This window comes from Salmo salar, chromosome ssa01 (assembly GCF_905237065.1).
Source record: "Salmo salar chromosome ssa01, Ssal_v3.1, whole genome shotgun sequence".
In the NCBI taxonomy this organism is placed as follows: Eukaryota; Metazoa; Chordata; class Actinopteri; order Salmoniformes; family Salmonidae; genus Salmo; species Salmo salar.
In genome coordinates, this window is record NC_059442.1 from 89,094,759 (window position 1) to 89,121,577 (window position 26,819).

General features: G+C 42.8%; 2 protein-coding genes across 2 annotated transcripts in view; both read left to right on the top strand.

Moving 5' to 3' along the window:
• Positions 1 to 26,819, top strand: part of LOC106609573 (myocardin-related transcription factor B) — a 56,019-nt gene that overhangs the window by 14,060 nt on the left and 15,140 nt on the right. Inside the window, exons 2-3 of the mRNA XM_014208526.2 lie at positions 3,216 to 3,302; positions 15,669 to 15,904. Coding sequence (XP_014064001.1) covers positions 15,751 to 15,904 — 154 coding nt within the window. The 5' untranslated portion in view covers positions 3,216 to 3,302; positions 15,669 to 15,750. The remainder of the gene's footprint in view (positions 1 to 3,215; positions 3,303 to 15,668; positions 15,905 to 26,819) is intronic.
• On the top strand, positions 5,706 to 6,961 carry LOC106609580 (piggyBac transposable element-derived protein 4-like). The gene is made up of 2 exons (XM_014208538.2): positions 5,706 to 6,026; positions 6,175 to 6,961. The coding sequence occupies exons 1-2, from the start codon at positions 5,804 to 5,806 to the stop codon at positions 6,492 to 6,494; spliced, it is 543 nt and encodes a 180-aa protein (XP_014064013.2). The 5' UTR covers positions 5,706 to 5,803; the 3' UTR covers positions 6,495 to 6,961.

Consider the following 26,819-nt stretch of genomic DNA (forward strand, 5'->3'; position numbering starts at 1 on the left):
TGCTGCAAAGGGACTGGATATATTTCTGACTGACTCGCACCAGGTGGGTGAATAGACCACCCTGACTGAACAAAGGGGGGAGGACTGGGTGTTTACCCTGACTGAACAGAGGGGGGAGGACTGGGTGTTTACCCTGACTGAACAGAGGGGGAGGACTGGGTGTTTACCCTGACTGAACAGAGGGGGGGAGGACTGGGTGTTTACCCTGACTGAACAGAGGGGGGAGGACTGGGTGTTTACCCTGACTGAACAGAGGGGGGAGGACTGGGTGTTTACCCTGACTGAACAGAGGGGGGAGGACTGGGTGTTTACCCTGACTGAACAGAGGGGGGAGGACTGGGTGTTTACCCTGACTGAACAGAGGGGGGAGGACTGGGTGTTTACCCTGACTGAACACAGGGGGAGGACTGGGTGTTTACCCTGACTGTAATCGATACCGATTATTGGAGGACCCCCCCCCCAAAAAAGCCGATACCGATTAATCGGCCGTATTATTATTATTATTATTATTATTATTATTTTTATTTTTTTGTAATAATGGCAATTACAACAATACTGAATGAACACTTATTTTAACTTAATATTATACATCAATAAAATCTATTTAGCCTCAAATAAGTAATGAAACATGTTCAATTTGGTTTAAATAATGCAAAAACAAAGTGTTGGAGAAGAAAGTAAAAGTGCAATATGTGCCATGTAAGAAAGCTAACGTTTAAGTTCCTTGCTCAGAACTTGAGAACATATGAAAGCTGGTGGTTCCTTTTAACATGAGTCTTCAATATTCCCAGGTAAGAAGTTTTAGGTTGTAGTTATTATAGGAATTATAGGACTATTTCTCTTTATATGATTTGTATTTCATATACCTTTGACTATTGGATGTTCTTATAGGCACTTTAGTATTGCCAGTGTAACAGTATAGCTTCCGTCCCTCTCCTCGCTCCTACCTGGGCTCGAACCAGGAACACATCGACAACAGCCACCCTCGAACCAGCGTTACCCATGCAGAGCAAGGGGAACAACTACTCCAAGTCTCAGAGCAAGTGACGTTTGAAACGCTATTAGCGCGCACCCGCTAACTAGCTAGCCATTTCACATCGGTTACACCAGCCTAATCTTGGGAGTTGATAGGCTTGAAGTCATAAACAGCGCAATGCTTGAAGCACAGCGAGGAGCTGCTGGCAAAACGCACGAAAGTGCTGTTTGAATGAATGCTTACTAGCCTGCTGCTGCCTACCACCGCTCAGTCAGACTGCTCTATCAAACCATAGACTTAATTATAACGTAATAGCACACAGAAATACGAGCCTTTGGTCATTTAATATGGTCGAATCCAGAAACTATCATTTAGAAATCAAAACGTTTTTCCTTTCAGTGAAATACGGAACCGTTCCGTATTTTATCTAACAGGGGGCATCCCTAAGTCTAAATATTCCTGTTACATTGCACAACCTTCAATGTTATGTCATAATTACGTAAAATTCTGGCAAATTAGTTCGCAACGAGCCAGGCGGCCCAAACTGTTGCATATACCCTGACTCTGCGTGCAATGAACGCAAGAGAAATGACACAATTTCACCTGATTAATATTGCCTGCTAACCTGGATTTCTTTCAGCTAAATATGCAGGTTTAAAAATATATACTTCTGTGTATTGCTTTTAAGAAAGGCATTGATGTTTATGGTTAGGTACAGTCGTGCAACGATTGTGCTTTTTTCGCAAATGCGCTTTTGTTAAATCATCCCCCGTTTGGCGAAGTCGGCTGTTTTTGTTAGGAAGAAATAGTCTTCACAGTTCGCAACGAGCCAGGCGGCCCAAACTGCTGCATATACCCTGACTCTGTTGCAAGAGAAGTGACACATTTTCCCTAGTTAAAAGAAATTCATGTTAGCAGGCAATATTAACTAAATATGCAGGTTTAAAAATATATACTTGTGTATTGATTTTAAGAAAGGCATTGATGTTTATGGTTGGAGCAACGTGTACCTAAGCGATTATATGCAACGCAGGACAGGCTAGATAAACTAGTAATATCATCAACCATGTGAAGTTAACTAGTGATTATGATTGATTGTTTTTTATAAGATAAGTTTAACGCTAGCTAGCAACTTACCATGGCTTCTTACTGCATTCGTGTAACAGGCAGGCTCCTCGTGGAGTGCAATGTAAAGCAGGTGGTTAGAATCAAATTAATTTAATTTTAATTTAAAGTTAGAGCGTTGGACTAGTTAACCGTAAGGTTGCAAGATTGAATCCCCGAGCTGACATGGTAAAAATCTGTCGTTCTGCCCCTGAACAAGGCAGTTAAGCCACCGTCCCTAGGCCGTCATTGAAAATAAGAATGTGTTCTTAACTGACTTGCCTAGTTAAATAAAGGTCTAAAAAAAAAAAAGAATAAAATCGGTGTCCAAAAATACCGATTTCCGATTGTTATGAAAACTTGAAATCGGCCCTAATTAATCGGCCATTCCGATTAATCGGTCGACCTCTACCAGGTACATCCCTCTGTTTTGAATGTAAACAAACCTGTTGACCTCAATCTACAGTGGTCGCTGTGGTCAGTCACGAACTGTGCTCCTGCAGTGCAAAAGGTTTTGTGTATGCTCACTGTTTTGTTCCAGCCCAACAGTAAAACACTTCCTGATTCAACGATCACCAATACCTCGATGAGTTGAGTCAGGTGTTTTAGCGTGACTCGTTCGCACAGACACTCTGTCCAGGCTTGTTGCCATTGGCAACCTATGATCTGAGGACAGTGCACTAGAAGCTCTGTAGCTTAGAAACTGAGTCCTGCAGTGTTTTGTGTCTTGTTTGAACTGGTTGGTGCTGCTGTCACAGAGTTGCCCTTCCGTGAAAATCCCCTCGTGTCTGTGAGAGCGTGTCCCGCTATCGTCTTTCCTTCTCTCCCTCTTCTCACCTCCGGAACATCCCATCGCCACAGAGACCACAACCTGTTGTTGCTATAGCAACTGCCGCTTGCCGCCACGGCACAGTCCCTGTGTTTCCTTGCAGAGCCTTCCTTAAGCCTCTGTTTTTGGCCCCATATAGCCTACAGTGTTCATGATTTTCTGATTGATACAAATCTTACGAAGGTTTGTGGTCAAGATCTTCGACATATTCAGATTTGCGCAGAAGGCTTTCTTTGTTCTCATCGAGCGTTAGTTGTAGTTCGTTGCAGAATTACATTTTAAATGATCTCTGTCTTCTCTCCCCAGGTCTGTCTCCATGGCTTAGTGTGCTGTACCACCTGGACCCAGATAGAAGTCTCTTCCTCTCCTCCTTCAGCCCTTCTTCCAGTGGTGGTAAGGAATGGCATTATGACATAACGTTGCCGTAACGAATGGAACTAAATTGACATTGTGACTTGGCAATATTTTTACTAGATAATTATTTAACCCTTTCACACGTACCATCACACGGGGTGTGATCGTTCTACAGTGGTCCCTGAAGCGTACGATCACACCCCGTGTGATTAGAACACTAATTTAGAATGCTCATTTAGAACGGCCAGTTTCGAATGACGCAACAATCAACATTTGAGCTGGCCACACTTTTTTCAGAAACTATTTACACAAACAGTCCTTACGTAAACTATACCATGAATTAGCTAATAGCAATTACTATGTACAATTATTGAAAGTAATCCGACAATTAGTTTCAGCGCGCAGCTGGCCACACTTTTTTCAGAAACTATTTACACAAACACAGTCCTTACAAAGTTATGTCCAGAATGTGAGCAGTTTATTTTTTGATGCAATGTTCAGATATTCACAGAAGTATCTATAGCATAACACAATCATCCTAACCGGAAAAATGTAGGCTACATTTGTCCTAGCGCTGAGGAAAGATTGACGCAACACAAGCGGTCATATTTTCTAACTCTCGGCTGACATAAACTACACTATGAATTAGCTAATAGCAATTACTATTTACAATTAATCACATCACGGGTTTGCTCACGTTGATCAAAATAATTGAGTAAAACACTTTCTAGAAATCGAAAGTAATCCGACGATTAGTTTCAGCGCGCAGCCATGCATTTTTTTCCTCACAGAAACCGAAGATAATAACAGACAAGATGAGTTCGGTCTGTTTATAGTATGCACGTTGAAGGGGTGTGTCTACTGTCGTTCACATCCCACCATTCTTTTCCAGAAGTCCTCAAAAAATGAGTGAACTCTTACTCACCTCATTTTGTTATAACATCTTTGGTCAGACGATTACGTGAAACCCAGAATGCATTGTATGTCAACAAACATGGCTCCATACACATAGCTGGAATTAGCTTAGCTCATCATAATCAGTATAACCTTCAAATAAGTATTTTACACACATAATATGTGCCCATTACAATCTATGCAAGAATCGGAATGCATGATTTGTCACCTAGAATTGAAAACATGTGAATAAAACAGTAAATACACAAATAATTACCACACAAAACATTTTCTGATGGTGATTTATTGATACAAGTGACGCATGCCGGCAGTCAATCACGTACCCTCTCACTCTGAGCCATTCAGTGTTGTTGTTTATGTATGTAGCTCGTGAGCTAAGCTGTAGCAAAAGCAATGTCTTTCAAAAGGAGACAACTCACAAATGTGGAAATTCTGGAGATTTTTTAAATTCTGACAATGAGTCTGAGTATGAAAGTCAGGAATCAGATTCTGACAGTGACAGTGAGGAGCTGCCCCCCAACCTTGTAGCCATTGAGAACCCTGAATCTGAGGTTCCCTTGTCCACTGACGAAGTACCAGGTCCCTTTGAAGATGCTGGTGGTGATGGAGGCAGACCGACAGTGGATGAAGTACAAGAGTTCTGTGGTAGCTGGAAGGCCGCCAGCCATTTCACCCCTCCTGGCCCTGCTGTTTGCTTTGACGAGTCCCAGTCTGGAGTGCAACGCCCCTTGCCATTTCCAACTGAGGCAGAGTGCTTCAAGTTGTTTCTGACAGAGGAGCTCGTGGGAAACATAGTACAGGAGACCAATCGCTATGCCTTGGAGCTACAGGAGAAGAGAGAGCCAGGAGTGAGGGGGAAACTCGCTAAATGGGTGACAACCACAATTAGTGAAATGTATACCTTCCTGGTGACAGTCCTCCTCATGGGGATAGTAAAGAAGAACTCCCTAAGAGACTACTGGAGCACAGATCCTATGTTTGCAACTCCCTTCTTTGCCACCCTCTTTTCCCAAGACCGCTTCCTAATTCTGCTGCGATGCCTGCATTTCGTCAACAATGCTACTGCCATCCTAAGTGACCCGTTATACAAAATAAGAATTGTTCTTATCAGCCTGACATCAGCATTTGGTCGGGTCTTTGTGCCATACAAGGACCTATGCATTGATGAGTCCCTGATGTTATGGAAAGGTAGGCTGGCGTTCCGTCAATATATTCCCTCCAAAAGGCACAGGTTTGGGGTCAAGTTCTTTGTCATGTGCGACGTGAAGACAGGATATGTCCTGGATATTATAGTGTACACAGGGTCTACCACTGACATCAAACATTATGAGGGGCTTGGGGTGTCTGGGTCCGTGGTGATGACCATGCTGGCTCCTCATCTCGGCAAGGGACACACTTTGTACGTGGACAATTGGTACAGCAGTCCCACACTCTTCCAGCATCTGCTCTCCAACAGCACAGGAGCCTGTGGCACAGTCAGGTCGAACAGGAAGGGGATGCCGGCATTCGGATGCAGGAAGATGCAGAGAGGGGAGGTGGAGTTCCAGGAGAACGGTCAACAGCTGGCAGTAAAGTGGCATGACAAAAGAGACGTCCATGTCCTCTCCACTGTCCATACAGCAACCATGTCGGCCACAGGGAAGGTGGACCACCTGACGGGAGAGAGAAAGATAAAACCAGATTGTGTGCTAGACTATAACCTCAAAATGGGGGCCGTGGATAAGGCGGACATGATAAACAGCTTTGTGGAATGCACTCGGAAAACGACCAAGTGGTATAAGAAGATATTTTTCCAGCTGATCGACACTGCTGTCCTCAACGGCAGCATAGTTCACCGCCAACTAACAGGTGAGATGATTACTGAAACAGGTATTTTTGTAATTGGATGTACAGTTCACATACAAATCCATTATGCAATTACAGTGACAATATCTCACCAACCTACCCACTGCCTCATCATCCTCTAACTTTCCTCATCCTCCCCACTCCCTCATAGGTAAAGTAATTACCTACCAAAAATACAGAGAGAACCTCATGAGAGAGCTGTTGGAGGAGCACCACACCCCTCGGCGCCCCTCCACTGGGGGTCGCCCTGCTTTAGACAATCCCCTACGCCTCACTGCACGGCATTTTCCCTGCAAAGTCCCTCAAACTGCTGCTCAAGGTAGTCGCACACGGAGGCACTGCAAAGTCTGCCTGTCTGGCGCCAGGAGACGTAAGCAGAGGAAGATGACAAAATACATGTGTTTAGCTTGTGATACACCTCTATGTATTTCACCATGCTTTGAGGAGTATCACATGCTCAAGCATTATTGAGCACATCTGCAGCAATAAGTGACTGACTGACCTGACAGGTGACTTGACAGGTGACCTGCCATGATACTATGCCTTTAGAGGTGGGGGTGGAAATGCAGTTGTTGTTCAGTCACTGCATGAATATTAAATATGGGTTATGCATATTACATTTTTTGTCCTCTAGTAAAACAAGTTGTTGTTGAACCAACTACCAATACTTCAATAAAATAGACGACTATTACATATTGGCCTATGTGTTTTCTTGCTGTGTTTCCATCCAGTAAAACTGTTAAGGAGAGAACGTTAGCATACAAAAGCTGTCCTCAATCTTCAGCTCGAAAGATGTCCAGTTATGATATTGGCAAATACTGTTTGTGGTTTCTGAAAGTACAGAATAAAGAGGAATTATTAATTAGAATACAATATAAGGATATAGCAATAAAACAATATTACAAATAACATAATAAACACAGCTATAAAAATAGTTTATTGCATTGACAAAATCACAGATTTGAGTTATAACAGTAAGAAACTAACTTTTGAGCTCCACAAGGGGGCAAGGCAGGGCAGAACAGAGCCATGCTGAATAGACCAAATAAACAAACCATGGTCATATGTTTTATTTTATTTAACTAGGCAAGTCATTTAACAGCAAATTATTATTTACCTATGATGGCCTACACCGGCCAAACTCGGACAACGCTGGGCCAATTGTGCGCTGCCCTATGGGTCTCCCAATCACAGCCAGTTGTGATACAGCCTGGATTTGAACCAGGGTGTCTGTAGTGATGCCTCTAGCACTGAGATGCAGTGCCTTTGAGCGCTGCGCCACTAGGGGAGTCATAAGGCCATGTAGCTTCAAAATACAACACAAGCTAATACTTCTCCGACGCAACTAGCATTGTTTTACAGAGCTAATAGAAGAATGTAGCTAGCTACCTAAGCATGATTGAATATAACACCATGAAGGTGGGCCTCCCTATGGCTCAATTGGTAGAGCATGGTGTTTGCAACGCCAGGGTTGTGGGTTCGATTCCCACAGGGGGCCAGTACGGAAGAAAAAAAAACGTATGAAATGTATTCATTCACTACTGTAAGTCGCTCTGGATAAGAGCGTCTGCTAAATGACTAAAATGAAAAGTTATAAAATGAGTAACGTCCCCTCGCTTATAAGAAGTATACATTATTCTCGCTACGGCATACAGAAACTATTATAACGTAATAAGGCACTTACTTAGAAACGCAGCATGGATTTGAACCAGGGAGTCTGTAGTGACGTCTCTAGCACCGTGCTGTGCCTTTGACCGCTGCGCCACTAGGGAGTCATAAGGCCATGTAGCTTCAAAATACAACACAAGATAATACTTCTCTGACGCAATTAGCATTGTTTTACAGAGCTGATAGAAAAATGTAGCTAGCTACCTAAGCACGATTGAATATAACATAAAGGTTATAAAATGAGTAACGTTACCTCACGTGTCCGCGGTTATAAAGAATATACACAAATCTATTATGCTCCATACATACAGTACGCTACAATAGAAACGACATACATAAACTATTACAATGTAATAATGCACTTACTTTGATAGAAACGCACACATTTCCAAAGTTATTATTAGTAACGAAAACAATGAGGGCAACAGATGGAAAATGTGAACACGTGTGCAGATCCTTTTCTGACGGGAGATTAGCAAATGTCTGCAGACTTGAACTGCACAAACAATTGGAAAGTGCTTGGGGAATTTTGTCCGGGTCAGAAATGTCCCAAAAATGTAATTGTCCGCAAAAGTAAAAATGACTATTTTTATGTGAATGATTGAGGAGGCGGAACACACCTAAATTCAAACTGTTCTTAGAAAATAAAAACTTGTTAGAAAATCATTTGAAATTGAAGTTGAAACAGCCTATAAATAAAAACAGTCTGCGTGCTTTGGTTTGAGGGCAGCGCGGATTAAATGCACTATTACGTAACAATCACATTCTGGAATGGAGAGAACATTCTAACATCACGTGCACAAAAAAACTCACGCTGTGGCAACCGTTAGAGATATTTGGAACTCACGCGTGAAAGGGTTAAAAGCTTGTCAAGACTCCTCTTAGGCTATATAAAAACCTTTATCTGAACTGTGTCTGTATAACTGTATTCTGTTTCTAGCAATAGTAATAGGTAGGCCTTTTAAAGTTAACAACCCATGGTAGAAAATTACCCTACTCCATTCAAATGGAAAGATTACATCAACCTACATCAGTTGGTTCCATTGATATCAAGCCTAAGTCGGATATGAATGCCAACTCCTTGAATCTGGAGGATAGGTTTGTTTTCCTCCCCATGTGTTTCATGGACTCGTTCGTGTTTCTTACTACAAGAAACAGGAGTTCAGGTGAAATCCAGGAGCTGAATCTGAGACTCAACAGCCTTTTTTAAATGGCCTTCCTCAAACTCAGAACCAGTTGTGGGCTGCACTCGCTCCTCTCTGTACGGCACCACACTGGAACGTTCACAATTCATTCTATTGTGTAGAATAGGCACAACTCTCTATGGAGGAAGACGTCATGTGGAGTTGGGGATCATGTCAGCTCTTCATTAAATTGATCTGATTCTTCTACAGTCAGAACATTGCACCCTCCTCAACGTGACCCTAATATGTCTCCAGTCCACCTGCACCTGCCCCGGTGACATAAGACCTTGAATAACCAGGGCCTCAGTATAGAGTAACATTTAATTTAATTTGAACTGTGTTTTAACTGGCTCTGGTGGTGAGTTTGATTACCTCTTACAGTTTGGCTGAGGAGAGGTGGAAGGCGAGTGCTGACAGACCAGATTATATGAATGATCTTGTCTGTTGTATATCAGAGCGACGCCATCTTACCAACATTACGACCAGGTATACGACTTTCCCAACACGGATCCTTTGTTCGCACCACCACCCAGGACATTGGATCTGATTCCAGAGGCCGACCCAAAACAACGTCGCTGCAGAAGAGGTAGATGGAGCGGCCTCCTGGTCAAACATCGAAGGCGTGCACACCACCCACCGCTTCCAAGTATATTACTCGCTAATGTCTAGTCTCTAGATAGCAAGGTAGATGAAATTAGGGCAAGGGTTGCCTTCCAGAGAGATATCCGGGATTGTAACATTCTCTGTTTCACGTAAACATGGCTCTCTCGGGATATGTTGTCGGAGTCGGTACCGCCACCGGGATTCTTTATGCGTCACGCCGACAGAAATAAACATCTCTCTGGGAAGAAGGGCGGGGTTGTATGCTTCATGATTAAGGACTCATGGTGTAATTGTAACAACATATAGGAACTCAAGTCCTTTTGTTCATCTGACCTAGAGTTCCTTAAACCTCTCTAGGCTAGGCGGGACGAATTCGTCCCACCTACGTAACAGCCACTGCTATCCTGTGGCGCGATTTTCAAAACCTTAAAAATCCTATTACTTCAATTTCTCAAACATATGACTATTTTACAGCCATTTAAAGATAAGACTCTCGTTAATCTAACCACACTGTCCGATTTCAAAAAGGCTTTACAACGAAAGCAAAACATTAGATTATGTCAGCAGAGTACCAAGCCAGAAATAATCAGACACCCATTTTTCAAGCCAGCATATAATGTCACCAAAACCCAGAAGACAGCTAAATGCAGCACTCACCTTTGATGATCTTCATCAGATGACAACCCTAGGACATTATGTTATACAATACATGCATGTTTTGTTCAATCAAGTTCATATTTATATCAAAAACCAGCTTTTTACATTAGCATGTGACGTTCAGAACTAGCATACCCCCGCAAACTTCCGGGGAATTCGCTAACATTTTACTAAATTACTCACGATAAACGTTCACAAAAAGCATAACAATTATTTTAAGAATTATAGATACAGACCTCCTCTATGCACTCGATATGTCCGATTTTAAAATAGCTTTTTGGTGAAAGCACATTTTGCAATATTCTAAGTACATAGCCCAGGCATCACGGGCTCGCTATTTAGACACCCGGCAAGTTTAGCACTCACCATAATCATATTTACTATTATAAAAATGTCATTACCTTTTGTTGTCTTCGTCAGAATACACACCCAGGACTGCTACTTCAATAACAAATGTTGGTTTGGTCCAAAATAATCCATCGTTATATCCGAATAGCGGCGTTTTGTTCGTATGCGTTCCAGACACTATCCGAAATAGTAAAGAAGTGTCACGCGCATGGCGCAATTCGTGACAATAAAATTCTAAGTATTCCATTACTGTACTTCGAAGCATGTCAACCGCTGTTTAAAATCAATTTTTACGACATTTTTCTCGTAGAAAAGCGATAATATTCCGACAGGGAATCTCCTTTTCGGCAAACAGAGGAAAAAATCCCAAAGGCGGGGGCGGTCGGGGTCACGCGCATAAGCTAGTGTCTCTTGATCGGCCACTTGAGAAAGGCGATAATGTGTTTCAGCCTGGGGCTGGAATGACGACATTCTGTTTTTTCCCGGGCTCTGAGCGCCTATGGACGACGTGGGAAGTGTCACGTTAGAGCAGAGATCCTTAGTAAATGATAGAGATGGAAAAGAAGTTCAACAAATGGTCAGACAGGCCACTTCCTGTAAAGGAATCTCTCAGGTTTTGACCTGCCATTTGAGTTCTGTTATACTCACAGACACCATTCAAACAGTTTTAGAAAATTTAGGGTGTTTTCTATCCATATGTAATAAGTATATGCATATTCTAGTTACTGAGTAGGAGTGGTAACCAGATTAAATCGGGTATGTTTTTTATCCAGCCGTGTCAATGCTGCCCCCTAGCCCTAACAGGTTAAAATCAAATGCTGACCATATTATCTCCCAAGAGAATTCTCGTCGGTTATTATCACAGCTGTGTATATCCCTTCTCAAGCCGATACCGCGACAGCCCTCAAGGAACTTCACTGGACTCTATGCAAACTGGAAACCATATATCCAAAGGCTGCATTTATTGTAGCTGGGGATTTTAATAAAGCAAATTTGAGAACAAGGCTATCAGCATATTGATTGTAGCACTCGTGCGGGCAATACACTGGATCACTGCTGCTCTAACTTCCGTGATGCATTCAAGGCCCACCCCCGCCCTCCCTTCGGCAAATCTGACCATGACTCCATTTTGCTCCTACCGTCCTATAGGCAGAAACTCAAACAGGATGTAACCTTGACTAGAACTATCCAACGCTGGTCTGACCAATCGGAATCCATGCTTCAAGATCGTTTTGATCCCGCAGACTGGGAAATGTTCCGGGCAGCCTCGGAGAATAACATTGATTTTATACGCTGACTCAGTGAGTGAGTTTATAAGGAAGTGCACTGGCAATGTTGTACCCACTGTGACTATTAAAACCTACCCTAACCAGAAACCATGGATAGATGGCGCAAAACTGAAAGCGGTAACCATTGCATTTAACCATGGAAAGATGACTAGGAATATGGCAGAATATACACGTAGTTATTTCCTCCGCTAGGCAATCAATCAAGCGAAATGTTGGTATAGGGACAAAGTGGAGTCGCAATTCAACGGTTCAGACACGATACGCATGTGGCAGAGTCTACAGGCAATTACAAACTACAAAAAGAAAACCAGCCACATCACGGACACCAACGTCTTGCTTCCAGACAAACTAAACACCTTCTCTGCCCGCTTTGAGGAAAGTACAGTGCCATCGACGCGGCCCGCTACCAAGGACTGCGGGCCCCCCCTCTCCTTCTCCGTAGCCGACGTAAGACATTTAAACGTGTTAACCCTCACAAGGCTACCGGCCCAGACGGCATCACTAGCCGTGTCCTCAGAGCATGCACTAACCAGCTGGCTGGTGTGTTTACGGACATATTCAATCTCTCCCTATCCCAGTCTGCTGTCCCCACATGCTTCAAGTTGGCCACCATTGTTCCTGTACCCAAGAAGGCAAAGATCACTGAATAAATGACTATCGCCCCGTAGCACTCACTTCTTTCATCATGAAGTGCTTTGAGTGACTAGTCAAGGATCATACCTCCACCTTACCTGCCACCGTAGACCCACTTCGATTTGCATTCTGCCCCAATAGGTCCACAGACGATGCAATCGCCATCACACTGCACACTGCCCTATCCCATCTGGACAAGAGGAATACCTATGTAAGCATGCTGTTCATCGACTACAGCTCAGCATTCAACACCATAGTACCCTCCAAGCTTATCATTAAGCTTGAGGCCTTGGGTCTCAACCTCACCCTGTGCAATTGGGTCCTGGACTTTCTGATGGGCCACCACCAGGTGGTGAAGGTAAGAAACATCTCCACTTCGCTGATCCTCAACACTGGGGCCCGACAAGGGTGTGTGCTCAGCCCCCTCCTGTACTCCCTTTTCACCCATGACTGCGTGGCCATGTAAGCCTCCAACTCAATCATCAAGTTTGCAGACGACACAACAGTAGTGGGCTTGATTACCAACAATGACGAGACAGCCTACGGGGAGGAGGTGAGGGCACTCGGACTGCGGTGGCAGGAAAACAACCTCTCACTCAACGTCAACAAAACAAAGGAGATGATCGTAGACTTCAGGAAACCGCAGTGGGAGCACCCCCCTATCGACGGGACAGCAGTGGAGAGAAGTTTTAAGTTCCTCACCGTACACATCACGGACAAACTGAAATGGTCCACCCACACAGACAGTGTGGTGAAGAGCGTGCAACAGTGCCTCGTCAACCTCAGGAGGCTGAAGAAATTTGGCTTGTCACCTAAAACCCCCACAAACTTTTACAGATGCACAATTCAGAGCATCCTGTCGGGCTGTATCACCGCCTGGTACGGAAACTGCACCGCCCACAACCGCAAGGCTCTCCAGAGGGTGGTGCCGTCTGCACAACACATCACCGAGGGCAAACTACCTACTTTCCATGACACCTACAGCACCCAATATCACAAGAAGGCCAATAAGATCATCAAGGACAACAACCACTTGAGCCAACTGCCTGTTCACTCCGCTACCATCCAGAAGGCGAGGTCAGTACAGGTGCATCAAAGCTGGAACCGAGACATTCGAAAAACAGTTTCTATCTCAAGGCCATCGACTGTTAAACAGCCATCACTGACACAGAGAGGCTGCTGCCAACATACAGACTCAAATCACTGGCCACTTTAATAATGCCACTTTAATAATGTTTACATATCTTGCATTACTCATCTCATGTGTATATACTTTATTTTATACCATCTATTGCATCTTGCCTAAGCTTCTCGGTCATCGCTCATCCATATATTTATATGTACATATTCTTATTCCATCCCTTTACTTAGATTTGTGTGTATTAGGTAGTTGTTGTGGAATTGTTAGATATTACTGCACTATTGGAACTAGAAGCACAAGCATTTCGCTACACTCGCATTAACATCTGCTAACCATGTGTATGTGACCAATAAAATTTGATTTGATTTTGTTAAAGTGCAGTGTGTGTGACTGTGCATATTAGACGTACTTGTGGGGACACTTTTTGGTCAGCACATATGATTTAAAACAGGGTTGGGGCATAAACAAACAGAACTCATCATGAGGGGCCTCAGTGGCTCCACTGACTCTTGTGTGGGTGAGACTGCTGGGTCTCTTAGCAACAGTGGCTACGTTCAAGTCACTACTGTGGGTAAGTGTTCCCGCTTATTTTTTTCAGGCACTGAGCAAATTTCACTTATTGTAAGCGGAATGTTGTGTGAAACTTCCGGTGCGCATTCACAGTGAACACTGAGGCTGTACCCTTAAAGTTTCAGACAGTAGTCAATAGGCTATTGTGGCTATTTTAGCATAATGTAGGCCTACCAACAAAACCAATGGAGCAAATCCCATAACATTTTCACATGGAAATAGCTTTTGATGCAGGCCTACATTGCACAAGACTTTTAAAGACGTTTATACATTATGAAGGGCTTGACATTAATTCATGATTTTTTTACTTGGATTTTTTACATGGGCAAAATAGGTGACTGTAAATTGCATTGCGTTGTATTGTGCCGTATGATGTAATCCCAGACTCAATCTTGCAAAGTTAGATGTGTTTTGGTTTGTTGCATTGATATAATGTTGATTAGATTACAGAAGAAACGTTGATCTATATAGTGCAAACTAATGGGGTGAACTCAGTGAAGTTCAGTCTCTTGCGTCTCTGCGCGGCCTGGCATTACTTCTGGAGGAGGTGCACGGCCACGCACGCAGCTTACAGGGAACATTTGCTCTAGACCATGTATGATCATGTTTACTATTATCCAGCAGATGTAAACCATAAAGTTATTCTATTGTTGAAATGATTGCACTGAAGGAACTGACTGCAAAGGAATGAAGAGACATTTTTCTATCCATGTAGAGCATCAACAAGCCTCGAGATTCACAGGAAACCCCAGATATGGTCAGCAGTATGGTGTTGGTTACAGATAACTTTTGTTTTCACAACAACCAAAAAAATGGAGTGTGAGAGTCCATGTATAGCCATGTACCCCACTTTACCGAGACGCTTGTAAAATCTTTGTCCTTTAAGTTGGTACATTGGTTGGTATGTTGGTTCTGAGTTCAGAGGCAGAGAAAGGATGTTGCTGCATGGTGCCATGCCAATACCAACATGTCAGGGTTGTTCCACTTAGCTGTAGATGGATGTGGTTTGAAATGGCTGACTGGAGCTGATGGTGAAACGGGAGTCATCCGTCATACACTGGTTATGAGGTTATTGGGAGCTATGGTTACAACTGTTTGTTTTGCTCCACCTAAAGCCGTTCCATTCCCAAACCACCATCATGACGTGATTTCCAGATTATAAGGCAGTAGGGCAACTCTTGATTTGATGCATTCAGCTTCTTTCTTATTATGACTCTTGGTTAAAACAATTATTTCACTCTCACACACATGCATCACTAGCTCCTAAATGAATAACATGGGTAGAGAGCTCTTCCAGATGGTAGATTCTATGTTAGACCTTCCATACCACCACGCCCAGTAGGTTGAAGAGTCATGCCATTGATGCCAACCTGGTAATCATGTTGAGTTGAGAAGAACACCGTTATCCCAGGGCATGTTGTAACATTCTTCACTGATTTTAAACAGCACTAGTAAAAGTTGATTCAGCCTTTTTCATCGCTTCCCTGTTCTGTTCTTTGTGTCTTGTTAAAATAAAACGAATAAACCTGGATCCTCTTCTCTTCCCATGCAGATATCACGTGACATCACCGTGGGACGGTAACTGCTCCTGCTGGTTGCCAGGGAGACCCCTAACCCCCAGCCCCCCTGTGGAGATGAAGCCCCAGGGGCTGCTCGGAGCAGAGGGGGATTGTGGGATGTTGGGTCTGCTGGTGCCCAGTCCCCAGAGTGAGGCGGTTACCCATGAGCTGGAGGAGCTGTCCCTACAGCCCAGCAACAACCTGCCCCCCCTCAATGAACGCAAGAACGGTGAGTGGGGAGGAAAGACACACACAAAACACACACACACACACACACACACACACACACACACCAGTGAAACAGACTCAGTGGTTATAGTCAGTCATTATAAGGAATCGGCTGTCTAGCATGCATTGCAGGCTAACCATTACTCACACAGCCCAGTTGTTGTTCTGGCAGCTCTATGGTCTGGCTAAGGCACTGATGAATGAACACATGATTACTGGGTTGAACAGGGCTTTAGAAACGCCATTCTGTTTGCCAGGTCCTAATGACAGCTTAGATGGCTTAAATGAGAATTCCACCCAAAAACGATCTCTCATTAGTCCATTGTTGATATAGTCCCACATTTTTTTTTTTTTGCATGTCAGCAATCGATGATATATATAAACTCAGCAAAAAAAGAAACGTCCTCTCACTGTCAACTGCGTTTATTTTCAGCAAACTTAACATGTGTAAATATTTGTATGAACATAACAAGATTCAACTGCTGAGACATAAACTGAACAAGTTCCACAGACATGTGACTAACATAAATGGAGTAATGTGTCCCTGAACAAAGGGGGGGGGGGGTCAAAATCAAAAGTAACAGTCAGTTTCTGGTGTGGCCACCAGCTTCATTAAGTACTGCAGTGCATCTCCTCCTCATGGACTGCACTAGATTTGCCAGTTCTTGCTGTGAGATGTTACCCCACTCTTCCACCAAGGCACCTGCAAGTTCCCGGACATTTCTGGGGGGTATGGCCCCAGCCCTCACCCTCCGATCCAACAGGTCCCAGACGTGCTCAATGGGATTGAGATCCGGGCTCTTCGCTGGCCATGGCAGAGCACTGACATTCCTGTCTTGCAGGAAATCACTCACAGAACGAGCAGTATGGCTGGTGGCATTGTCATGCAGGAGGGTCATGTCAGGATGAGCCTGCAGGAAGGGTACCACATGAGGGAGGAGGATGTCTTCCCTGTAACGCACAGCGTTGAGATTGCCTGCAATGATAACAAGCTCAGTCCGATGATGCTGTAACACACCGCCCCAGACCATGTCGGACCCTCCACCTCCAAAATAATCCTGCTCCAGAGTACAGGCCTCGGTGTAACGCTCATTCCTTCGATGATAAACGCGAATCTGACCATCACCCCTGGTGTGACAAAATCGTGACTCGTCAGTGAAAAGCACTTTTTGCCAGTCCTGTCTCGTCCAGCGATGGTGGGTTTGTGCCCATAGGCGACGTTGTTGCCGGTGATGTCTGGTGAGGACCTGCCTTACAACAGGCCTACAAGCCCTCAGTCCAGCCTCTCTCAGCCTATTGCGGACAGTCTGAGCACTGATGGAGGGATTGTGCGTTCCTGGTGTAACTCGGGCAGTTGTTGTTGCCATCCTGTACCTGTCCTGCAGGTGTGATGTTTGGATGTACTGATCCTGTGCAGGTGTTGTTACACGTGGTCTGCCACTGAGAGGACGATCAGCTGTCCGCCCTGTCTCCCTGTAGCGCTGTCTTAGGCGTCTCACAGTACGGACATTGCAATTTATTGCCCTGGCCACATCTGCAGTCACACACACACACACACACACACACACACACACACACACACACACACACACACACACACACACACAGTACCAGTCAAAAGTCTGGACACACCTACTCATTCGAGGGTTTTTCTTTATTTTTACTATTTTCTACATTGTATAATAATAGTGAAGACAAACTATGATATAGCACATATGGAATCACGTAATAACCAAAAAGGCATTCAACAAATCAAAATATATTTTATATTTGTAGCCACCCTTTGCCTTGATGACAGCGTTACATACTCTTGGCATTCTCACAACCAGCTTCATGAGGTAGTAACTTGGAATGCATTTCAATTTACAGGTGTGCCTTGTTAAAAGTGAATTTGTGGAATTTCTTTCCATTTTAATGCATTTATCCAATCAGTTGTGTTGTGACAAGGTAGGGGTGGTATACAGATGATAGCCCAATTTGGTAAAAGACTGATGGCTCTCATGAGGACCGCCACAGGAAAGGATGACCCAGAGTTACCTCTGGTGGGGGTGCTTTGCTAGTGACACTGTTGGTGATTCTAATGATCTTATCCCCTGCAGCAGAGGGAACTCTGGGTCTTCCTTTCCTGTGGCGGTCTTCATGAGAGCCAGTTTCATCATAGCGCTTGATGGTTATTTCATAGTTTTGATGTCTTCACTATTATTCTACAGTGTAAAAATAAAGAAAAACCCTGGAATGAGTAGGTGTGTCCAAACTTGTGTGTGTGTGTACACAACAGGACTACAAGTCCTCAGTCCAGCCCCTCTCAACCTATTGCGGACAGTCTGAGCACTGATGGAGGGATTGTACACACACACACACACACACACACACACACACACACACACACACACACACAGATTATATATATATATATATATATATATCTATCAATTATTTTTTACCCCTTTTCTCTCCCTAATTTCATGATATCCAATTGGTAGTTAGTCTTTTCCCATCGCTGCAACTCCCGTACGGACTCGGGAGAGGCGAAGGTTGAGAGCCATGCTTCCTTCCGAAACACGACCCTGCCAACCCGCACTGCTTCTTGACACACTGCTCGCTTAACCTGGAAACCAGAAACCAGTCGTACCAATTTGTCGGAGGAAACACCGTACAACAACGTCCGAAGTCAGCGTGCATGCGCCTGGCCCGCCACAACGAGTCGCTAGAGCGTGGTGGGACAAGGATATCCCTACATTTTCTAGATATATATATATATATATATATATATATATATAACAGAAATACTGCCGGTATGACTCATTTTGCATCATGTAATGCTACATTTACAAAATGTAATTGCTCAACCGTCGTATGCTTACGCTCGCATCTCTCCCTTCTCCCAGAATGCATCGCTCCCTTTGCGACACAGGGACAGGCCAGATATAAGACATGACAATGACATTAATGCATGCTGTTACCTAAATAGTTAACTATCGAGATAGCAAATTCAAAACATATAGCCTAGTTATCTACTTAGACAAGACTATCATTATTTATTTTATAGGCTAGCCTAACTGCTGCCGCAATGCCTCCGCCTGTACTTTTCATAAACATATGAACCCTGTTTGCTAACCAAAAATGTGCTATAAATCGGCAAATGACTCACAAACTAACAAGGCTTAGCAACAAATGACTCACTAACTAACAAGGCTTAGCAACAAATGACTCACTAACTAACAAGGCTTAGCAACAAATGACTCACTAACTAACAAGGCTTAGCAACAAATGACTCACTAACTAACAAGGCTTAGCAACAAATGACTCACTAACTAACAAGGCTTAGCAACAAATGACTCACTAACTAACAAGGCTTAGCAACAAATGTGGCTGCACGCGTCTCCGTGATTGAAAGACTGCCTGTGCCTCTCAATGCAGTAATTCTATTCCGATGAGCTCTTCAGACATTGAGAGAACAGTGTGCAACACATCACATCCAGAGGGTGTTGATACAATTCTGATAGGACTAATTGTTGGATATTGTGATTTAGTTTTTTTTACTTGTCCATTCGGGACAACTTCAGACTATATTCTGCTTGCCAGACTTATTATTTTGACTTGTCCCGGACAAGGGGAGAAGCATTAATGTCAAGCCCTGATACATCTCTTCCCACACATCGCATGCACTTCAGACATTGAGCAACTGGAGAAACTACATACTGTTAAAAGATTAACCACATGGGAGTTGTGAATGTGTCAGACTCCTTGGAATCCTGGTCAGAATCTCTTTCCCTCATAGCTGACCTGGACTGAGTTCACTGAGCCGACCCACAACTTAGGAAACATTGCTGAGACTGTGTGTGTGTGTGTGTGTGTGTGTGTGTGTGTGTGTGTGTGTGTGTGTGTGTGTGTGTGTGTGTGTGTGTGTGTGTGTGTGTGTGTGTGTGTGTGTGTGTGTGTGTGTGTGTGTGTGTGTGTGTGTTAACTCAGCCCTACATAGACCAGTGTTTACATAACACTGACAGTCTGGCCAGGGTGTTCCCCAGAAGTCAGTGTTGTTACCCCACTGAAATGTGAATTAGCCAGACAGACCCCAGTGTCACTCAGCTATTGTTATGACTTTCTGTTCTCCTAAAAGATGCTGTAAGGGGTGATGGGCGATCACTCACTGCAAGGGTTAACTTGAACTGATCCTGTTCTGCCTCTTGATTCTCACTGATGGGTCGATTGCTACTGACTGATGAGGAAAGGTACAATCCACCAACAGAAACAGTCAGAGAGCGAGAAAGTGAGTGAAAGAGGGAGGGAGCAGTGGTCGATCTGCCTACAAGAGAGAGAGATTGTGAGTGAGAGAGAGGAGTTTTAGAGTAGCGCATTGAGAGAATATCAAGGCAGACTTGGAGTCTGGTGGTTCATCTCTCCTGGAGCTCTCTGTGGACTAACAGACTGACATATGGGACGGTAGTTAGTCTGTAGCATTCCGACCATCCAGAGCTCCCTCAGCTCTGTCCTGCGTGGCTGATATTAACTATGGCTTGTCTGAATGTGGAGACCCACTCCTTCTGCAGGGACCAATTCAGATCAGGTGACCCGCTCACTCAGCACCCTCTTACTTTTGCTTGTTTGTGGTTCTGGAGTATCAATTTGTTGAGACATTGCGCTTTGGGTATGGCGTGGTTTAGACCCCTGTATAGGCCAACTGAGTGTATAGGCCAGATACATTAGGAGATTCTCCACTTATTCTGTTGTATCTTCGGTTGTGGCTTTTTTGGCAGTGGCGCATTCAGTGAGACTTGTGATTCAGTGAGCGAGGGGCATTTCCATGTAAAAAGCTCTAATAGCACTGTGAAGTTTATCAAATTTGGTGTCAAATGAAAGCTAAGAGTCTATATTTTGGAGAAATGAATCCCTATATACTGTACCAGTCAAAGGTTTGGACACACCTACTCATTCAAGGGTTTTTCTTTATTTTTACTATTTTCTACATTGTAGAATAATAGTGAAGACATCAAAACTATGAAATAACACATAAGGAATCATGTAGTAACCAAAAAAGTGTTAAACAAATCAAAATATATTTGAGATTCTTCAAAAAGTATCCACCCTTTGCCTTGATGACAGCTTTGCACACTCTTGGCATTCTCTCAACCAGCTTCAATGCTTTTCCAACAGTCTTGAAGGAGTTCCCACATATGCTGAGCATTTGTTGGTTGCCTTCACTCTGCGGTCCAACTCATCCCAAACCAGCTCAATTGGGTTGAGGTCAGGTGATTGTGGAGGCCAGGTCATCTGATGCAGCACTCCATCACTCTCCTTCTTGGTCAAATAGCCCTTTCACAGCCTGGAGGTGTGTTGGGTCATTGTCCTGTTGAAAAACAAAATGATAGTCCCTCTAAGTGCAAACTAGATGGGATGGTGTATCGCTGCAGAATGCTGTGGTAGCCATGCTGGTTAAGTGTGCCTTGGGAACCACACATGCGGAGATCATCCGTTCACCTACTCTGCGTTTCACAAAGACAGAGGTTGTAACCAAAAATAAAACATTTGGACTCATCAGACCAAAGGACTGATTTCCACCGGTCTAATGTTCATTGCTCGTTTCTTGGCCCAAGGAAGTCTCTTCTTCCTATTGGTGTCCTTTAGGAGTGGTTTCTTTGTAGCAATTTGTCCATGAAGGCCTGATTAACGCAGTCTCCCCTAAACAGTTGATGTGTCTGTTAGTTGAACTCTGAAGCATTTATTTAGGGGCAGCAGGTAGCCTAGTGGCTAGAGCATTGGACTAGTAACCAAAAGGTTGCAAGATCAAATCCCTGAGCTGACAAGGCGACTGCACTTCCTTTCCTGTGGCGGTCTTCATTAGAACCAGTTTCATCCTAACGCTTGATGGTTTTTGCGACTGTTCTTGAAATCATAGCGCTGTCATTCTGCTCCTAAACAAGGCAGTTAACCCACTGTTCCTAGGCCGTCATTGAAAATAAGAATTTGTTGTTAACTGACTTGCCTAGTTAAATAAATACAAAATAAAGAAAATTTGGGCTGCAATTTCTGAGGCTGATCACGCTAATGAACTTATCCTCTGCAGCTGAGGTAACTCTGGGTATTCCTTTCCTGTGGCGGTCTTCATGAGAGCCAGTTTCATCATAGCGCTTGATGGTTTTTGCGACTGCACTTGAAGAAACTTTCAAAGTTCTTGAAATGTTCTGCATTGACTGACCTTCATCTTTTAAAGTAATGATGGACTGTAATTTCTCTTTGCTTATTTGAACTGTTCTTGCCATAATATGGACTTGGTCTTTTACCAAATAGGGCTATCATCTGTATACCACCCCTACCTTTTCACAACACAACTGATTGGCTGAAATGCATTAAGAAATTCCACAAATTAACTTTTAACAAGGCAAAAGTGTTAATTGAAATGCATTCCAGGTGACTACTTCATGAAGCTGGTTGAGAGAATGCCAAGATTGTGCAAGGGTGGCAACTTTTTGAAGAATCTCAAATATAAAATATATTTTGATTTGTTTAACACTTTTCTGGTTACTACATGATACCATATGTGTTATTGCATAGTTTTGATGTCTTCACTATTATTCTACAATGTAGAAAATAGTCAAAATAAAGAAAAACCAGTGAATGAATAGGTGTGCCCAAACTTTTGACGGGTACATTTTTCAACCATTTTCCATCCAACAAAGTAGGAATAAGCAAAGGTTTAGATTTCTGATCAAACAGATGGAAAAGGGGTCTCAGACAACATCTAGCAGAAAAAGTATTTTGAAACACATCAATGCACATTAATGTTGAACTAATATCAACACTTAGATTTAGTTTTGGAGCATTTTCTTCTGCCTTCTGTAACTTTAAGAAACATTGCCTTGGGCCTTGTAATTTTGCCCCAATATCTTTAAGATATTTTCTAATCTCTCTCCCTCATGAGGGAGGTAAATGAAAGTTCACAGAAGTAACATGTAAAAGTAGACCTTCCAATTAGGTTTGTTTTTACTAATAAAACAATTTGGTTTATGATTTATTAAGTGATTAAAACATGTAATTCTGTTACCACATCGGTAACAGAAGGACCAAAAAAACATTTAACAGAATGACTGCAACTGAATTGGCTACAATGTGAATTCATAGTAGTCACAAACCACAGTTGGGTCCCCTGCTACTGTCCTCCCTTCCACTGGCATCCTGTTGTGTTCAGCTCATAACTGTTTTCTTTCTGTCCCATGGTGGTCAAACCTCTCCCTCTCTCTCTCTCCAGTTAATGTCAACTCTCCCAGCTCTTACTGACACCTAACCATGCTCTTACTAACCGGCTCTTACTAACCTGACACCGAGCAATGCAAAACACTCACCAGAAAAAATAATTGTAACAGAATCCGTTCTATAATGGCGAAAATCAAACTTCTCATTCGGTGTTGCTGTTAGCCAAACTACCAGTGAAAAGCAGTATTTATTTTGACTATCCGGATATACAAAAAAAAGTCATTATTTGAATAGTAAAATATTTTCAAAATCCCATCCCTACTATACAGTAGAGTACAGTAAAGCACAAGAGTACAGTATCATTTACTGTATTGTACTGAACAATACTCTGTTTTACTGTACTGTTATGTCCAAACTTATGAAACCTTGACGTCTATGATTGGTTCAGATTTGGTCCGGATCAAATTTGGTCTTGTTTGGAGGCAGAGCTCATTAGAATAATAGCCAGTGTGTAGAATTATACCCAAATATGCAAAGGAGGATATTAAATATGTCTACCTTTTTGTGTACCTATTCAGGATACATCACCAAGAAGAGAATAACATTCACATTTATAAATATGTATTTCTGTATATTACAGATCAGGCAACCTTGATGTCATTCTGTTAATGTAATTTTCTTAACGGGTGTTAATCCACTTCACTTCACTTACTGTAGTTCGATAACCAAAAGAGATGTTTTGAATAGAGGTTGACCGATTTTATGATTTTTCAACGCCGATACTGATTATTGGAGGACCAAAAAAAGCCGATACCGATTAACCTCTCTGGGGTACGCTAGCGTCCCACCTACGGGACACACTCGCCAACAGCCAGTGAAATAGCAGGGCGCCAAATTCAAAACAACACAAATCTCATAATTCAAATTTCTCAAACATACAACTATTATCCCATTTTAAAGATACACTTCTCGTTAATCCAACCACAGTGTCCGATTTCAAAAAGGCTTTACGGCGAAAGCATAACATTAGATTATGTTAGGACAGCGCCTAGACAAGAAAAACCACTCAGCCATTTTCCAAGCAAGGAGAGGCATCACAAAAAACAGAAATACAGCTACAATTAATCACTAACCTTTGATGATCTTCATCAGATGGCACTCATAGGACTTCATGTTACACAATACATGTATGTTTTGCTCGATAAAGTTCATATTTATATCCAAAAACCCCATTTTTACATTGGCGTGTAATGTTCAGAAATGTTTTGCCTCCCAAAACTACCGGTGAATGAGCACATCAATTTACAGAAATACTCATCATAAACGTTGATAAAATATTAAACTGTTATTCAAAGAATTACAGATACACTTCTCCTTAATGCAACCGCTGTGTCAGATTTCTAAAGTTTTACGGCAAAAGCACACTTTGCAATAATCTGAGTAGAGTGCTCAGCAACAACAACAACCAATACAGAAACCCGCCATATTGTGGAGCCAACAAAAGACAGAAATACCATTATAAATATTCACTTACCTTTGATCTTCATAGGAATGCACTCCCAGGTATCCCAGTTCCACAATAAATGTTTGTTTTGTTTCGAAAAAGTCCATCCTTTATGTCCAAATATCTCCTTTTTGTTTGCGCGTTCAGTCGAGTAATCCAAATGCATTGTGCTCGCGCAGTAAGTTCAGACGAAAAGTCTAAAAAGTTATATTACAGTTCGTAGAAACATGTCAAACGATGTATAGCATCAATCTTTAGGATGTTTTTTATCATAAATCTTCGATAATATTCCAACCGGACAATTCCATTGTCTTCAGAAATGAAAAAGAAAGCAGCTCCCGCTGACGGCCAAGCGCATGATTTAGCTGATGGCAATCTGCCAGGCAGCTGGTGCCAACAGCTCTCGTTCTCTTCCCATTCATAGTAGAAGCCTGAAACAACGTTCTAAAGACTGTTGCCATCTAGTGGAAGCCTTAGGAAGTGCAAAATGCGTTGGATAAAGAGCGTTAGAGCGTTGGACTAGTTAACCGTAAGGTTGCAAGATTGAATCCCCGAGCTGACAAGGTAAAAATCTGTCGTTCTGCCCCTGAACAAGGCAGTTAAGCCACCGTTCCTAGGCCGTCATTGAAAATAAGAATGTGTTCTTAACTGACTTGCCTAGTTAAATAAAGGTGTAATTATTATTTTTTTAATCGGCAAATCGGTGTCCAAAAATACCGGTTGTTATGAAAACGTGAAATCGGCCCTAATTAATCGGCCATTCCGATTAATCGGTCGACCTCTAGTTTTGAAACACAAGTTGTCATGTCATAGCACTCCATTCTTTCTGCAGACATGTTCGATAATTAATTCGGAGTAGATATTTAAGAGTTTTTGGAAAATGTGGTCACTTTACGGTCATGTCTGCAGAAATGTGGTCACTTTACGGTCATTCTGTCACAAAAACATTATACTTCCACTGTACTTTGAGTAAATGTGTTTTTGTAACATTTTCAGTGTAAATTGTTAAAAGTAGTCCTTGTGCATAGAGTTGTACAGTTGAAGTCAGAAGTTTACATACACTTAGGTTGGAGTCATTAAAACTTGTTTTTCAACTACTCCACACATTTCTTGTTAACAAACTATAGTTTTGACAAGTCGATTAGGACATCTACTTTGTGCATGACACAAGTAATTTTTCCAACAATTGTTTACACACAGATTATTTCAGATATAATTCACTGTATCACAATTCCAGTGGGTCAGAAGTTTACATACACTATGTTGACTGTGCCTTTAAACAGCTTGGAAAATTCCGTAAAATTATGTCATAGCTTTAGAAGCTTCTGATAGGCTAATTGACATAATTTGAGTCAATTGGAGGTGTACCTGTGGATGTAATTCAAGGCCTACCTTCAAACTCAGTGCCTCTTTGCTTGACGGCATGGGAAAATCAAAAGAAATCAGCCGAAAAAAATTGTGGACCTCCACAATTTCCAAACGCTTGAAGGTACCACGTTCATCTGTACAAAGAATGGTACGCAAGTATAAACACCATGGGACCACGCAGCCGTCATACCGCTCAGGAAGAGCGTTCTGTCTCCTGGAGATTAACGTACTTTGGTGCGAAAAGTGCAAATCAATCCCAGAACAACAGCAAAGGACCTTGTGAAGATGCTGGAGGAAACAGGTACAAATGTATCTATATCCACAGTAAAACGAGTCCTATCTCGACATAACTTGAAAGGCTGCTCAGCAAGGAAGAAGCCACTGCTCCAAAACCGCCATAAAAAAGCCAGACGACGGTTTGCAACTGCACATGGGGACAAAGATCATACTTTCTGGAGAAATGTCCTCTGGTCTGATGAAACAAAAATAGAACTGTTTGACCATAATGACCATCGTTATGTTTGGAGGAAAAAGGGGGAGGCTTGCAAGTCGAATAACGCCATCCCAACCGTGAAGCACGAGGTGGCAGCATCGTGTTGTGGGGGGCTTTGCTGCAGGAGGGACTGGTGCACTTCACAAACTAGATGGCATCATGAGGGAGGAAAATTATGTGGATATATTGAAGCAACATCTCAAGACATCAGTCAGGAAGTTAAAGCTTGGTCGCAAATGGGTCTTCCAAATAAACAATGACCCCAAGCATACTTCCAATGTTGTGGCAAGATGGCTTAAGGACAACAAAGTCAAGGTATTGGAGTGGCCATCACAAAGCCCTGACCTCAATCCTACAGAA